The sequence below is a fragment of the Alosa alosa genome, chromosome 14 (genome assembly GCF_017589495.1).
Source record: "Alosa alosa isolate M-15738 ecotype Scorff River chromosome 14, AALO_Geno_1.1, whole genome shotgun sequence".
In the NCBI taxonomy this organism is placed as follows: domain Eukaryota; kingdom Metazoa; phylum Chordata; class Actinopteri; order Clupeiformes; family Clupeidae; genus Alosa; species Alosa alosa.
The window spans coordinates 3,010,731-3,025,592 of record NC_063202.1 but is presented as its reverse complement, the minus strand read 5'-3'; the positions used below and the strand labels follow the sequence as shown (position 1 = coordinate 3,025,592).

The following is a 14,862-nucleotide window of genomic DNA, read 5'->3' as shown; positions in this document are numbered from 1 at the left end:
CTAATTTAAAAGCTTGGCAAAGTGCAAAGTTCTCATGCATGAACTAACAGCACCATGTGGCAAGAGCGCTAGCTTCGTATTCTGTGAGTACAGTTAAAAAAAGAAAAACAAAACAAAAAAAAACAGTCACCTCTATAGGCAGCTCAGGCTCCGAAAACTGGAAACAAAGAAAGTGGGGGCAGCCTGTCCCCCAAACAATAACAAACAAGTTTCTTGGGGAATACCGAAAGCGTCCGCTAATAAATTTAAATATAAGCATAAACATAAACAAATGTGAATTCTGTACCTTTAAAGAAACGTATTTAGAGAATTAGACTATGGCCTCAGAAGCTTCCTTAGTCTGAACCAGGGTAGGAATTTCACGGCGGCCACGACGGCCATGGCCGTCGTTGCCCCTTGCGTTGGCCGTGATGCCCCTTTTGAAAATCAGAGGTTTACAGGCCACGGTGGCCTTGGTGCCCCTTTCTTTCAATATTCTGCTTTGCGTCCTACTAATAGCGATTTTTATTTAGCCTATGGCCTGTCAAAATAATCTTAACATTCACAGCGCAAATTAATTTAGTCTTTTACGCAGTGGAGAAAGTGACGGCGCAAGAAAGAAAGTGGGTCCAAATTCACCCGTTCTTCTCCGTTGAACTACTCGCGAAGTAGCCTACTCGTCACACAGACAATAGGCTATCACTTGAAAGAGCTTTTTCTCAGCTTTAAAACAATATTAGCCGCTATTTGCTATGGTGAACGTTCGCGAGAAAAGTAAATAATATAATTAAATTTAATCATAATTCTACTGAAGGTTTTGCGTCCATCTCCCTACCCATTCATCTCGGTGGAATACTTCACGAACCCTTTGTTTAACACATGACAAACCATATATCAGAATAAACAGCAGACCTTACCGAACACAAAGGTGTAAAGCAGTCCACTGTACAGTTAGCCGTTCCAGAGTAAAATGAATTTGCAGTACATTTCGACATGCATGGATGTCTCCAAATTTGGGCTTTACTGTAAGTTTTACAATGTGTTTCAAAAATTGTTTCACATGATTTCATAACGGGCCAAATACAAAATAAATGTTACATGTTATGTTAGTACATGCTGACTAAGAGTTTGTGAAAGTAGCCTTAATGATCACAAAATGCTAAGCATGCATCTAGGCTATTTGAGTTTCTTAAAGCTGAGCTGTGCTTAAATTGTTCAATACATGATTTCATAACAGGCCAAATATAAAATAAATGTTAAATATAGCCTGTTGGCTAGAGCAACTCGAGCTAGGTAGCACCGTCTATTTTTTTCGTACCGACAGTACTATATTCAGTGACCTCATGAAACAGAGATCTATGTGAAAAATTATCCAGAGTTCTCCTTTAAAGGATAATTCCGGTATTTAGCACTTTGAGTCCCTTTTCTGGTTTGTTTTGGATGAACTAGAGTGGTGGACACCGAAATTGGTCCTGTCTCAACTTTTCGGACTGGTTTTGAATCACCTGAGTATCAGTGATGGACAGTACTTGAGTACATTTACTCAATTACTGTACTTAAGTCGCTTTTTCATGTATCTGTACTTTACTTGAGTATTTCAATTTTGTTAAACTTTTTACTTTTACTCCAGTACATTTCTAGGCCAAATATCTTACTTTTTGCTAATTTTTCACTATATTTTGTGACCGCTGAAGTACAGCTGAAGTTCCTTTTGGAACAAAGACTGTCCAAATACATGTGTACTTACATGTGTATTTTCTATTAGGTGTGCTAGGCTTTAAATAATGGTGTTGCCTAACCTATGTTATAGTTATATCCACTATTATTTACTGTACCTTGTTGACCCCTTTTCACAACATTGATGTTACCATAACTGACCTCATGACACTATCGAGCAAATGATGATAGACAATGATAGACAATGACAGACAGATATACAATGATATACTGTACAATGATAGACAATCTGACACTATCAAACACAAAAGGGAACGTCTTGATTTGGTCCGAGAAGTGTAAAGGATTCAACAAAGCAAAAGTGGTTACTTTGAAGTATCTAAGATAAGATATTACATTAGCTTGTTTTTAGTTCTTTCTACATACAAAAAATCTTAGTTGATTTTGTCCTTGAATGAAGGAGAAAGGCTCAATAAATGCCTATGTCTTTTACTGGAGTAACATTTAACCATGTGTATCTCTACTTTCACTCAAGTACAGAATTTGTGTACTTCGTCCACCACTGCTGAGTATAGTACTGTCGGTAAGTGTGCATAATTTAGCTCAGATCAGATGTAGGACAGCTGCTGCTCAAAATGACACACATAGGCTTTGCAGACCAGCACTGCGGCTGAAGCCTACCACACACAGCTATGCCCGTTAGTCAGGATGGTGGATTGGACCACCCTGTGACAAAGACAACCTGTTGACACCTCACTTGCTTGAAATCAAGCGTCTGATAGTGCCTTGTCTGATCGGCGAGTAGCCTACACCAGGTGTGCGAGGCCTTTTCATGGCAGGCGTGCAGGGCAGGAACAGCATTGTGTACTTCACCACCACTTTAGTGCCACAGCTTCAAACTCAACACTTTGTCACACAAGTCCATTATGACCACCTCGGAGGTGCTGGCATCAGACAGCTCATGAAACAGACCACATAGTGTGTGCTGCACGTACCCACAATAGACAAATGGTTGTAGGGAGGCCTAACATTAGATACTTTCATACCCTAATATTTAATAGTCGCTCATTTGGGATGTACTAGATCATATTGTCCATATTGATCGAATTCTGCTACATGATTTTTCAACAACAATTTTTTCTTATCTTGATATTAATGATATATAGGTGGGTCTCAAAAAATGTATTTCAAAAAGTGAAACTTTTTCATTAGATATAAAGTGAAATATTTTAAGCGTTTTTTGTTTTAATCATGATTACGATCTACAGCTCATGAAAACCAAAAATGAGTATCTCAAAATATTATAATAAAGAGGTTATAATACAGAAATGTTAACCTTTTGAAAAGAAATTAACCAATCTGACTAGTCTAAAATAGTTCATTTATACACTCCATACTTGGTTGGGCTGCTTTTGCACAGATAACTCCATCAGTGTGGGGCGGTTGGAGGCAATCAGTCTGTGGCACTGCTGAGGTGTTATGGAAGCCCATAGCCACATAACTTGCCTGGATGCATGTAGGAAAGACCACTGTGGGTACAGTCTAACTTTCCCCAAAAAGATGTCTCAGCTACAATAGCGCGTTCGTGAAAAGAGGATTTATTATTTTTGTGTTAATACTACAGAGTCATGACCAAGATGCAAAAAGTCCACAAAGAAGAAAGCATGGCCCGCCTATATTGGATACACACCTATGTGATTGGTTCCTCGCGATGCAAGGGGCAAAAGTAACGTGCATCATTACACATTGCCAGAGTGTCTCGCAGAGACAATTCAATTGTGCTTTTGCGAGAACTCTGGAATTTCCAGGGTAATATATTTCAATAATAAGTAAAATTCTCTTGAGACACTAATGTCATTGAATGATTTAAACAACAGCTGTAACAAGGCAGCAAAAGGCAGAATTGTGTACCATAAGCTAACCGCTGCCCAAGCAAAGATGAACTTGTTACCTCGGTTAAAAGTATATGACTGCTGAGGAAATACACTGGAAGAACAAAAAGCCATGGAAAGCCAAGAAATGAAGAATCACCACATGACACTGCAGAAAGGGGCGTTAATATACAGGACTTTAATGCGATATTAACCAAATCAGAATAAGAAAACAATTCTTACTACAGGTGGTTAAACGCCACAGAGAAAGCTATCCTGACTCAAACAAAAGCACAATTGTCAAAGATCTTGCCAATTCTCCATCTGAATTAGCAAATTGAACAGACTTGAGGAATACATTAGTATAATATTGTTGTGTAATGATATTCACTATTAAAATGGTAGGTTCCCTATAATATGTACCAAATAAGTTGCAGTTTATGCTTATATGTCCTTTATGTATCTCCATGTTAATGTTTTGAAGTTTAAGGAATAAAAACATAAAGATTGATATTTCAGCAAATATATTTAAATATTTTTTTATGTGATAACTTAAACTGGTGGTAGACCAAAATGCAGGGTTCAAATTGGGTTGGGAGAAAAGAGAAAAACGTTTTTTTGGGCCACTCAAAGGGGGTTTGCATTGACATTGGCAGCAAATGGTTAGATGATGTTAAAGCTTTGAAGTTAGACAAGTGTATGTGCCATAGTGAGTTGTTTCAATGAGCTGATTTACAGAAGGGATCTGTCTTCAGCATGTGTACTGGTGTGTTGTCTCGGAGCACATTCCCATGTTAGCGCCTGCTCTCAGTTGATTTGCTTGACAGTACTGCCATCTAGTCTCACTGCCTCTCAACTGCACAACCTGGTTCTGTTCTACACCAGTTGTTGCCAGAAGTTGTCATGCATCTTTTTGCAATTGCTTATGACCAAATTAGATGTGATAAGTCACTGCTTTATTTTATTTCTTTGTCACCTTATACTGTTTTGAGACTTTGGTGTGTGGCTGATGTGTTGTTTATGACTTGAGTTATTTTTGGCATTTCTGTTTATTTTGTGCCGTTCTACTCCTCAAATGCCATAGTTATGCAGTAAAGTATGGTTCTCTGTTCCGCTTGCTGCTGTGCTTATGTTTCCACATGCATTCACAATATTCACACAGCCAAGCCATGTCATACTGTGAAGCCCAGCCCTGGTCTCTGCCCCCAACTGTGTCCCAGTCTGTGTTTCCAACTGATATGGTTTGTTGGGAAACACATGTCGATAATCCCAGCAGTATGTATTGGAGGATATGGTGCCAGTTTTGAAATGCTCTGTGCGATATCATGTGTTACACTACTATGACAGTTTCTCCCAGTGGTGTGTTCACTCTGTCAGTGTTGGTCTTTGGCTATTACCACATCATTCTGTGTGAAATCATTTTAGAACGGAGTTCTGAAACTCATCTGCACAGCTCTGTAACTGGAATAATTTAGTCTTTCTATGACTGTACTGTGCAGGCTTGGAATTTCATAATTTTAGGGGCAAGGCCACTTAGCCTTCAGTTGGGCATATTTGACGGGGGGCACAAAGGCCACACGTCAGGGCACCAAGGCCAAAGTTAACTATACAGTAGATAAAAATGATCAAAGTTGTATTTAGCCTATTCACAGCAGCAGACCTGCATCATGAAACATTACAAAAACATGAAACATGTCATATTACATAGAACTGTAAATCATCTGATTTTAATATTTACAGATATCTAGGCTATATTTAACATTTCTTTTCTATTTGGCCTGTTATGAAATCATGTATTGAACAATTTAATATAAAACTCAAATAGCCTACATGCATGCTACTTTGACACACTCTTAGTCAGTTGTATATCCTCTGATTTTATTTACAGATATCTAGGTGATATTTGTAACATTTATTTTTTTATTTGGGCTGTTATGAAATTGTGTATTGAACAATTTAAACACATTGTGAAACTTAAAGCCCAAAGTTGGAGACATGCATGTAGAAATTTGCTGCATATTCAAAACCGGATTACTCTGGATTGGCTAACTGTACAGGGGAATGCTTTACACCTTAGTGTTCCAAAAGGTCTGCTGTTTATTTTGATATATGTTTTGTCGTGTTGAGGGAAGAGTTTGTGAGAACTATAGAATAATATGATAAAATTAAAGTTACTTTTCTCACGAACCGTTTACCATAGCAACTAGCGGCTAACATTGTTTAAAAGCTGAGAAAAAGCTATTTCATGTGATGTGATGCATGATGTCTGTGTGATGAGTAGGCTACTTCGCGAGTAGTTCATCAGAGAAGAATGGGTGAACTGTCTGTACTGCATATAAGACTAAATTAATTTGCGCTGTGAATGCTTAGATTATTTTGACAGGCCATAGGCTACATAAAAATCGCTATTAGTCGGACGCAAGGCAGAATATTGAAACAAGGGGGGCACCAAGGCCACAGTGGCCTGTGAACCTCCGATTTTCAAAGGGGCATCACGGCCAACGCAAGGTGGCCGCCGTGAAATTCCAACCCTGGCACTGTATATGACTTTGACTTTGTATGATGTGTGTTTCTGAGCCACGTGGTATGCATGACATGACTTTGCTGTAAATAACCGTGGTCTGTGTGTGTCTGTGTGTGTTGCATTGCAGGCATGGTTCTGGTGAGGACAGAGATGGGCCAGCTGGTGATGGTGCCCCAGCAGGCTCTGGCGCAGGCCCAGGCCCAAGCCCAAGCCCAAGCCCAAGCCCAGGCCCAGAGCAGCATCTCCCCCCGGCCGGCCGCGCCCACCACAGGGGCCACCTTCAGAGTCACCACGCCCCAGGTGAGACAGGGTCACCCCTGCTGTCCCACACTGTGTGTGTGTGTGCGTGTGCGTGCGTATGTGTGTGTGCGTGTGTACATGTGTGTGTGTGTGTGTGTGTGTGTGTGTGTGTGTGTGTGTGTGTGTGTGTGCGTGCGTGCGTGCGTGCGTGTGTGTGCGTGCATGTATGTGTGTGAATATCTGTTTGTTTTAATGTTGTGATATTTTTCGTGCTAGTGGTTTAGAACCTACTGAATATATTTCTCACCAGGAAAATAATTGTGTATTCTATATATTGATGTTAGTCAGCTGTCAGGTACCCTGTCTTTCCTTTTTTTCAGTTTTACAAGATTCTAGAATGAGCTGACTACTTAGTTATCAGAAAGGTCTAAAGAAAACAATTCTTGAACAGTTGAAAAGAAACAGATTTTTGTCTGAAGTAGACTATCCTATCCATATTCCTGTGTGTATGCCTCATGTCTATGTTATGATTGATCATTGGTCAGTTTGATTTGATAATTCTTAACCCTTAAAACCCGATTGGCGCAAAGTGCGTCAAAAAACACACCCTTTCTTCTCTGTTACATTGCTCTGGAACCGTTCATCACAGTGAGATGAAACCTTTATTGCGTGACAGAGCTTAAGTGGGGCTTTCCAACAAGACTACACACTTGTCTGTACGATCAAGTATGAAAATAAAATAAAAAATCATGAAATGAAAAAGGAATGCATCATATTAACAGTCTCTGCGTTCACCTGCGCACCCATTACTCTCGTTTGAATTACTCGCGAACCCGTGATCGCATAGATATAGCAAGCATATCAGATGAAAGAGGAGACACAGGGCTATCCATTGGTACATTGTATATCGATCCTTCTGGCTTATAAAAACAGACGATATGACTGCAAAATAATAACGTCATGTACACAAGCCAATGCTGCACACCAATTACTCTCGTTTGAATTACTCACGGACCCGTGATCGGATAGATATGCCACGCATGTCAGATGAGAGAGGAGACACAGAGCTATCATTTGATACCAAGTACATCCTTCTGGGTTATAAAACAGACGAAGTAACAGCAAAATAATAACTTCTTAGAGCTGGACTTACCCCTTGTTTTTGTCTGTTTTTGTGGCAAAGCATGTTTATAATCCAACGCTATCGTGGGTTTCTCTATGGCAAAGCATGTTCATAATCCGGTTTTGAGATCCTAGCAAATTCCTGCATGGCATCCAATTCAAGGCTCACATTGCATCCCAATTTGTTCAACAAAGAAACACCTTTTTGCCTTTACTTTGTTCATGGCAATGCAGTAATAAGTTAAGAATCATTATGAGTGCCTACACCATAGCCACACGCAGGCTAACACGCAAACTCAGGTCAGGTCAGATCAGTTCGTGTCACAGATAAGGAGCGCAGAAAGGTCATTTTTCATCACTAAATAAAAAATAGCATTTATTTCCGTAAATCACACACCACATATTTCTGTATATTGCTCAGCCCCAGAGTATCCCTCCAACATGGCAATTATATTGCCTGATTCAGGACAGTCTGCCCTACACACACATGAAATGCACGTAGAGCTATGAGCTTGCTGTGGTGAGATACATGTCAAAATATAAGAATTTTTATCATATGCTTTTTGTATTTTAATTATTTAAAAATCAAAATAAAATCAATGCTTTTACTAATACATGAAATTATGGCAGATCTGTATAGCCTAGACTGCTGAAAAAAACAATATATAATATGTGTGTGTGGCCCTTACAATGACCAGAATAAATCCTTATGAATAAAGGTAGTGAAAATGCCCTAAAAACAGCTTAGGGTTCTAAGGGTTAATAGAGGCATGTGCCACTTGCAACAGTTCCAATTCCAATTCCAACTCCATCCATGTTTGTTCTTGATGGCATTTAAGTGCGTATCTCACTAACCACTGTATAACTGTTACATCTCTAAGAAACATGTCTTAGAAACTTAGAAAAAACTCTTTACCAGTATGTAGTCTCACTCTACATATGTTTGGCTATGCTAGCCACATGTGTGAGACACAACAGGTAAGACCATGTTTAATCAAATTAAGTTCATATTATTTTTCTCCATATCCTCATTTCCGATTAAGTCTGATTGATTACCATTCTCTTAATGGCTGCCGCTGTTCCTTGGTTTGCCTTGGGTAATGAGCTCATTCATTTTGCATAGAGGTGCGCTCATCACAACCTACCTGCTAGATGGTCTTTCATCATTGTCACCTGAGAGATGAATATTCATCATGTTGGTTTAGCGATCATCTACCTGTGGTTATCTCTGTTCCTCCGGGATAAATGAGCCAGTGATCGGACCTCATCCATGGAATAAAGTGTTTTAAATGCTTAATTACTGCTCTTAAATCTAGTGTCAAGTTAATTGACTGTTAAAACTGTTAAAAGTAGCTCTTGTAATGATCACTCAATAAAAGTATAGCAAAGGTGCTATTTTAGGTGTGAAAGAATATGATATAAAAAATATGCACTTAATTCTATGCACAATTTCTCTTTAAGTAGCCGAGAAGACCAGAAATGTAACGTCCCAGAAGAACATGCTCTGAGGTCCCATACTTGTGGTGAATTTAATCTTTCCTTGCAATGTTCTCACCTTTTCTACCCCTTACCTGTTGGCATCCCTGTGTGTTGAGCCAAGGAAAAGCATACTTTTCAAGGGATCACAGAAGGTTGTGATTGTTCATTTTATGGAAAGATTGGATCGTTTGGGGTCACCTTAAGACAGAGAGGCTGGCTGAAATGGAGCAACTCTAAAAAATAAAAAAAGGTGGAGGAAAAACCATGCAACAGGCAACGTTCATATGCCAATTATTATTGGTGGGAGAGTACGTAACTAACTGGGAGACAGCGGAAGAGGAAGTTCATTGGGGATATTGTGGGTTTCTCTGAGTTCATGGAGCTCAGTGGTTTTCTCTGAAGGCCAGAACGAAAGCATTGAGCTTGATGTTGACAGTACTAGGCAGTCAGTGGAAAGAGCTGGAAAGAGTTGTGCTGACTTCACTTTTGACTGACTGTATGATGTGCATTATTTTAGTTTTTAGTCATTTGTGTGAACTGTTGGGTAATTGACTTCTTTACTTTTCTCTGGGCCTGTACTGCCACTACATGGGGAGGAGGACGTGCAACTGGTTCAGCAAGTTCAGCTGGTCTGTCTCGACTTAAACCTATCATGCTATTAGCTTATCTCCGTTGTATTGACTGTGGGGGGTGTTGGTGTTCAGTTCACTATTAGTAAGAGGGGTGATTGTGGATAGTGATGTGGTGTGAGGGGCAAAAGGCTGGTGGTAAACTGGTAAATAATCTAGTAGTTGATTCCCTCCTCCTCCCTCCTCACCACCACATCAGGGGATCTGCAAGCCACATCAAGTGAATGGTGGCAGTTAATAAAAGGAATCCACAGCGCTTGATATTTTCATGTGCTGGACTAGGGCTGCATTCTGTCTGATTATGCAGGCTTAACTTTTATAGATATTTTGACAATTTTGTGTAGGCTGTGATCCCAGTTCTAATAATTTGGGTGTTGTGTGACTCGGATCAGCACCACAATATTGTGGGTTCCTTCTTGGCCCATCGCATAATACTGCCAACAAACCAACCAAATGACAAAACAGACATGGCTCATAACCTCCTTGGTGAAGGATCTGATTCATTGATTCCATTCATTGATTCCAGTAAAACAGTTGATAACTATCCTGTCAATTACAATGTCTCTCATTTGTCAGTTTCACTTCATACCTACCGGTATACTTGTATATGCCTTTGTTCACCACCAGGGGGTGACAGAGCCCTTCTTATTGCCATACAATGTTTCTGTGTATTGTCTTGAGATTAGCCTCCTTGGCTCTATCTAGCTCTTTTAGTGGACACCTATGGATACTCATTACAAAAAAACACTTTCTGGGAAATGCGGGAAGTGGTAATCAATAGCTCTGTGCTTTCAAGTAGAGCAGTGCCCATGTATCTGAAAGTTGATATCCCTCTCCTGCCCTATATATACACTGATGCTCGACTAGGGACAATTTTAGTATGAAAGGGTTGACCTGGGTCATTTGTCTCATCCACTCGGCCCAACTCTCGACCTGAGCCGGATGCAGGTTGATTTTAGTATGAATGGTGTGTGTGTGTGTGTGTGTGTGTGTGTTCTCTCTCTCTCTTTCTCTCTCTCTCTCTTTCTCTCTCTCTCTGTGTTTCTCTCTTTCTTTCTTTCTTTCTTTCTCTCTCTTTTTTTTTTTTCTTTCTTTTTCTATCTCTTTCTCTCTCTCAATCCACTGTACTTGCTACACTGCTTCACTGACACTAGGTGGAGGCATAGGCTTATCACATTGATCAAAGATATACATGAGTCTAAGAAATTGCACATGGAGTCATGCCAACTAATTATTAACACTACTTTGCTGCTTGTCAAAAATGACAAACAATTAACTTTCAATTTAATTAAAAAAAAGTTAATTTTATGTGGATCCTGGAGAATGATTCACTGTTAAAAGGAAGAATCTTGTTATAGTATCATTAATTTACAAACTCGGGTCATGTTCCATCATCCCTAGCCTTGGTTATGTTTTGGAGCTATTGGCAGCCGGACAGCATCCTTGAATAAGACTTGTGTCAGTAATTATGTACAGCTTGACTCTGCATTGTGCGCTAATTGTGGTGTTTAGACAAGACACCCTTGACACAAATGTAAATGAGCTGTATTCCCAGTGTCCCTCTAGACCGTGTGTGCCACTCAGCCAGGCAGTGGATGGAACAGGGAGAGGAGAGGAGAGGGGGAGAGAGAGGGAGAGGAGAGGGGGAGAGATGTGGTAGGAGAGAGAGAGGGAGAGAGAGGAAGGGGAAAGAGGAAGAAGACAGAGGGAAAAGTGAGGAAGTCGTCCCTCGCTTCCTTCCACTCGCGTTAAATCATTCACCATCCAGCTGCCTGATTGTTTTAAAAAGCTAACAACCATTAGAACCCCTCAACGTGTGGCAGATTGCCATGGCATCGCTGGGGGGGCTCAAAGCCTCCGAGATCCCACACCTCCCACCCTTTACCCCCAACTCTCCTGCATCGCTCCCAGGCTCTCCGGTACCCCCCCCCCCACCACCCCCGTCTCTCCCCTCCCTCCCCTGAGGGGACACAGCTGCTGAGAGGAGCGACAGACACACACACCCTCACACACACACACCCTCTCCCCTACGCATGCTGGGATGGTGGTCAGGATAGTGGGGTGTGTGTGTGTGTGAACGCAAGGCATAATGTCAGGCTTGTGCGCAGAGGGCATGTCCACATGGCTGCCCAGTGTAGACAGATGCCACCAGGATGGTGCTTCCCGGCTGTGTCGATGTCTGCGTGTGTGTGGCACTGGACCGGCTCACACTGTTTCCTCATTCCTCGCATAGTGCATTCTCTGTGCCTGCCTGAGGTGCGGGATTGGCCTGGATGATGTAGGCTGTTGGTGATGCCTTGAGCTAGATGTCTGGAGTCCACAGTGATCAGCATTGACTGATAAATGCGACCCTCCCTGTGCCTACTTCAGTGGTCATCACTGTCTTCCTGTTCAGAGTGTTAAGCCATTCTCCCCAAATTGTTTATACGTGTAATCTTCTGAATCTTATTAGTCTCTGTTCCTTTTAGTAACCTTGACTTTGCTTTTCCAGGGTTTTTGTCATCTTATCTAAAGCAAGTGTAAAGTGTGTAAGTGTGGGACTGTAATAGTTCTATGCCATGGTGACATGAGTTTATGTCCTGCTTAAAGGTTTCTATCTAAATGTATTGAATGAATTCCTGTTGTCCTATTTCTGCTTTTGATGCCCTTCTGCTTGTCTTGGTGTGACTATTTGTTTGCTGATGCACTGATCCCTCTCTCTCCCCTTCCCCATTTCTTGTCTTTCTCCTTTTTCCTCTCCCTCTCCCTCTCTCTTACACTCTCTCTCTCTCTCTCTCTCCCTTACTTTCCTTTGCTCACTCCGATCTCTCTCTCTCTCCTGCAGTCTCCTGTGACCACTCAAGCCATCCGTCCAGGCCCTGCTGTCCAGGCCAAGGTGCAGCAGTAACCCTTGCCTACCTCCTATAACCCTCTGTGACCTCCGACCTTCCCATTCAACCTCTGACCCAGCCCCTTAGCCATGAGTTGCCCCTCATAATATCTCACTGCCTGTGATGACTTTGGCTGTCTTACTGACTTTTTCTGGCTTCCTATAGAGGGGGCCACTTCATATGAGACCCCTTTAGACCTCTGAAAGATAACCCAGATATCCTGCCATAACCTTTTCTGTCCCATCATAATCTGTCATAGAGTTAAACTTCATGATATTTTAAACTTCAACTCCCAGAAATCATCTTCCACATTGCTTGTTGAGTTATTATACCATTATTATACAGTGTTTCCAATAGTCGTTTGATATCTCCTTACAGTAAATTCAAAGCAAGTCTTGTATTTCTGCTTGTATTTTCACCTGGTGCAGTGCTAGACATCCTTTCTGTTTTTTCTGAACTTTGCTATCAGGGCCCCATATAAAGCTTGTATACTGTGCTGTCCCTCCTCCTCAACATGTTCTCTTCTTTTACAGATGATTTGTTCTATGGCATGTTCCAATTCCCCCTCAAAATGCATTGCTTTTGTTACTCCAATCTCTCAATAGTGCTTAAGGTCACTTAACCTGAATGACTTCCAAGACTGAGCTTTACATGATTTTGAATATTACTGTGTTTGCCTGTGTTGCGTACTATATTTACTGATCATTTGCTTGATGTAGATGAACATGTGTCAGCTTGCAGGAGAGCTGTCGACAGTCGCACATCAAACATCTGTTTGGACTATCACTTCTGTAATGCACCCCACAAAGGTTTAGCTATGTGCAGTATCACCAATGTGATGTTTTCACCAGCCTTTTGCATGTCATAAGTGTCAGGTGTATTCAAGCTGTCACTGTGGAGAAAAGGAAGGTGTGTGTGTGTGTGTGTGGTCTGTGTCTATGTGAGGTATGCCATCACGAATCTGAGCTGCCCTATGTCAGACCTCAGCCCCATTTAAACACACACACACACACTCACACACACCCCTCCGCAGAGTGGCATCCGCTGCGGCAGGGACACGCGATGTGACAGCCCCTCCTGTTCTCTGTGGCCTTGCTGCGAGCCATGCGTCACGTCCTGTTTGTCTCTCGTCCAGAAGGCCCCGGCGGTGGTGGCGGTGACGGCTCCAGCTCCACCGCTGCAGCCTCAGCCTCAGCAGCAGCTCCCCGCGGCAGGACTGCCCCCCCAGGCCACCGGCGCCCAGCCCGCCCCCCCCAGCATCACGCCGGCCGCGGCCGCCGCCCCCCCTCCTGCCCCCGGGGTCTCTGTCGTCTCGCAGGTTGCTACTCTCTTCTTTCTTTTCTGTCTGTTGTCTTTTCCCTCTTCTCATTTTGTTCTCGTTTACGTATGCACTCCTCCCTTTCTCTTTTCCCCTGCCCCTCTCTCTATCCCTCTCTCTGGTCTGCTGGCGGTGGGTGCTGTTACAGCTGCCAGCAGGCTGGCTTTGTCACGGCCAAGCCCGCACTCACACAGCTGGCCATGGACATGGGCAGCATTTCTCTCTCTCTCTCTCTCTCTCTCTCTCTCTATCTCCCTCCCTCCCTCTCTGTTAATCTCTACTTTTTCTGTCTCACTCCCTTTTCCCTCTCTCTTTCTCCTGTCCTTATTCATGTCTTTCTTGATGTCCTTCTTTATCTCTTATCCTCTCTCTCTCTCTCTCTCTCTCTCTCTCTCTCCCCTTCTTGTTTTCTTTTTTGTACACACACACACACACACACACACACACACACACACACACACAGAGAGAGAGGCTGGGCAGAAGACCTCACACACACATGGCAGCCCCGGGCCTCACCCTGCTGTGGGCATGTTACCGTGGAGACATGCCCCATGTTGGCATAAAGCTCAGCAGTGCTTCCACAGGCATGCATGCAAGGGGGGAAAAAAAAAAAAACACACACACACACACACACACACACACACACAACCCTCATTAGGACCTCATATGCCTGAGAAAGATGCAAAAACATGATCATAGTAGCCCCACCAAACATATTGTTTGTGTGTCAGGAACTCTAATTACATTAACATTTAGCATTAAACTAATTAAAGCCAACATGACAAAACACATGGGAGCCATTATGGGAGAGCAGGCATGATGGCTGATGGGTGCTGTCACTTCTCATCTCTCACACAGCCCCACCGCCATCAGTGCTCACACAGAGACGCCTCAGGCTCTCCACTGGCTCATCCTCACAGCACACTCAAAGGTCCCTCTCTCAGCCCTTAAAGGTTCCTCTATTAGCTGTTAAAGGTTCCCCTCTGACCCTCTCCAAGACCTTAAGTTCCTCTTGGAACCCTTAAACATTCTTCTCCCTCGTCCTATTTAGAACATAGAAATATGCCATGTAGAACCTAAACGGTTAAGTCTTATAGGAAGCTTTGTATTTGTTGTGAGTAAACAGACACTCTGATTGAAGGCAGTTAGCAGG

General features: G+C 42.3%; 1 protein-coding gene across 1 annotated transcript in view; it reads left to right on the top strand.

Moving 5' to 3' along the window:
• LOC125307089 (transcription initiation factor TFIID subunit 4-like) overlaps positions 1 to 14,862 on the top strand; it is a 108,623-nt gene that overhangs the window by 19,998 nt on the left and 73,763 nt on the right. The window contains exons 2-4 of the mRNA XM_048262861.1: positions 6,179 to 6,351; positions 12,346 to 12,396; positions 13,527 to 13,709. Of these exons, the coding sequence (XP_048118818.1) occupies positions 6,179 to 6,351; positions 12,346 to 12,396; positions 13,527 to 13,709 (407 nt within the window). The remainder of the gene's footprint in view (positions 1 to 6,178; positions 6,352 to 12,345; positions 12,397 to 13,526; positions 13,710 to 14,862) is intronic.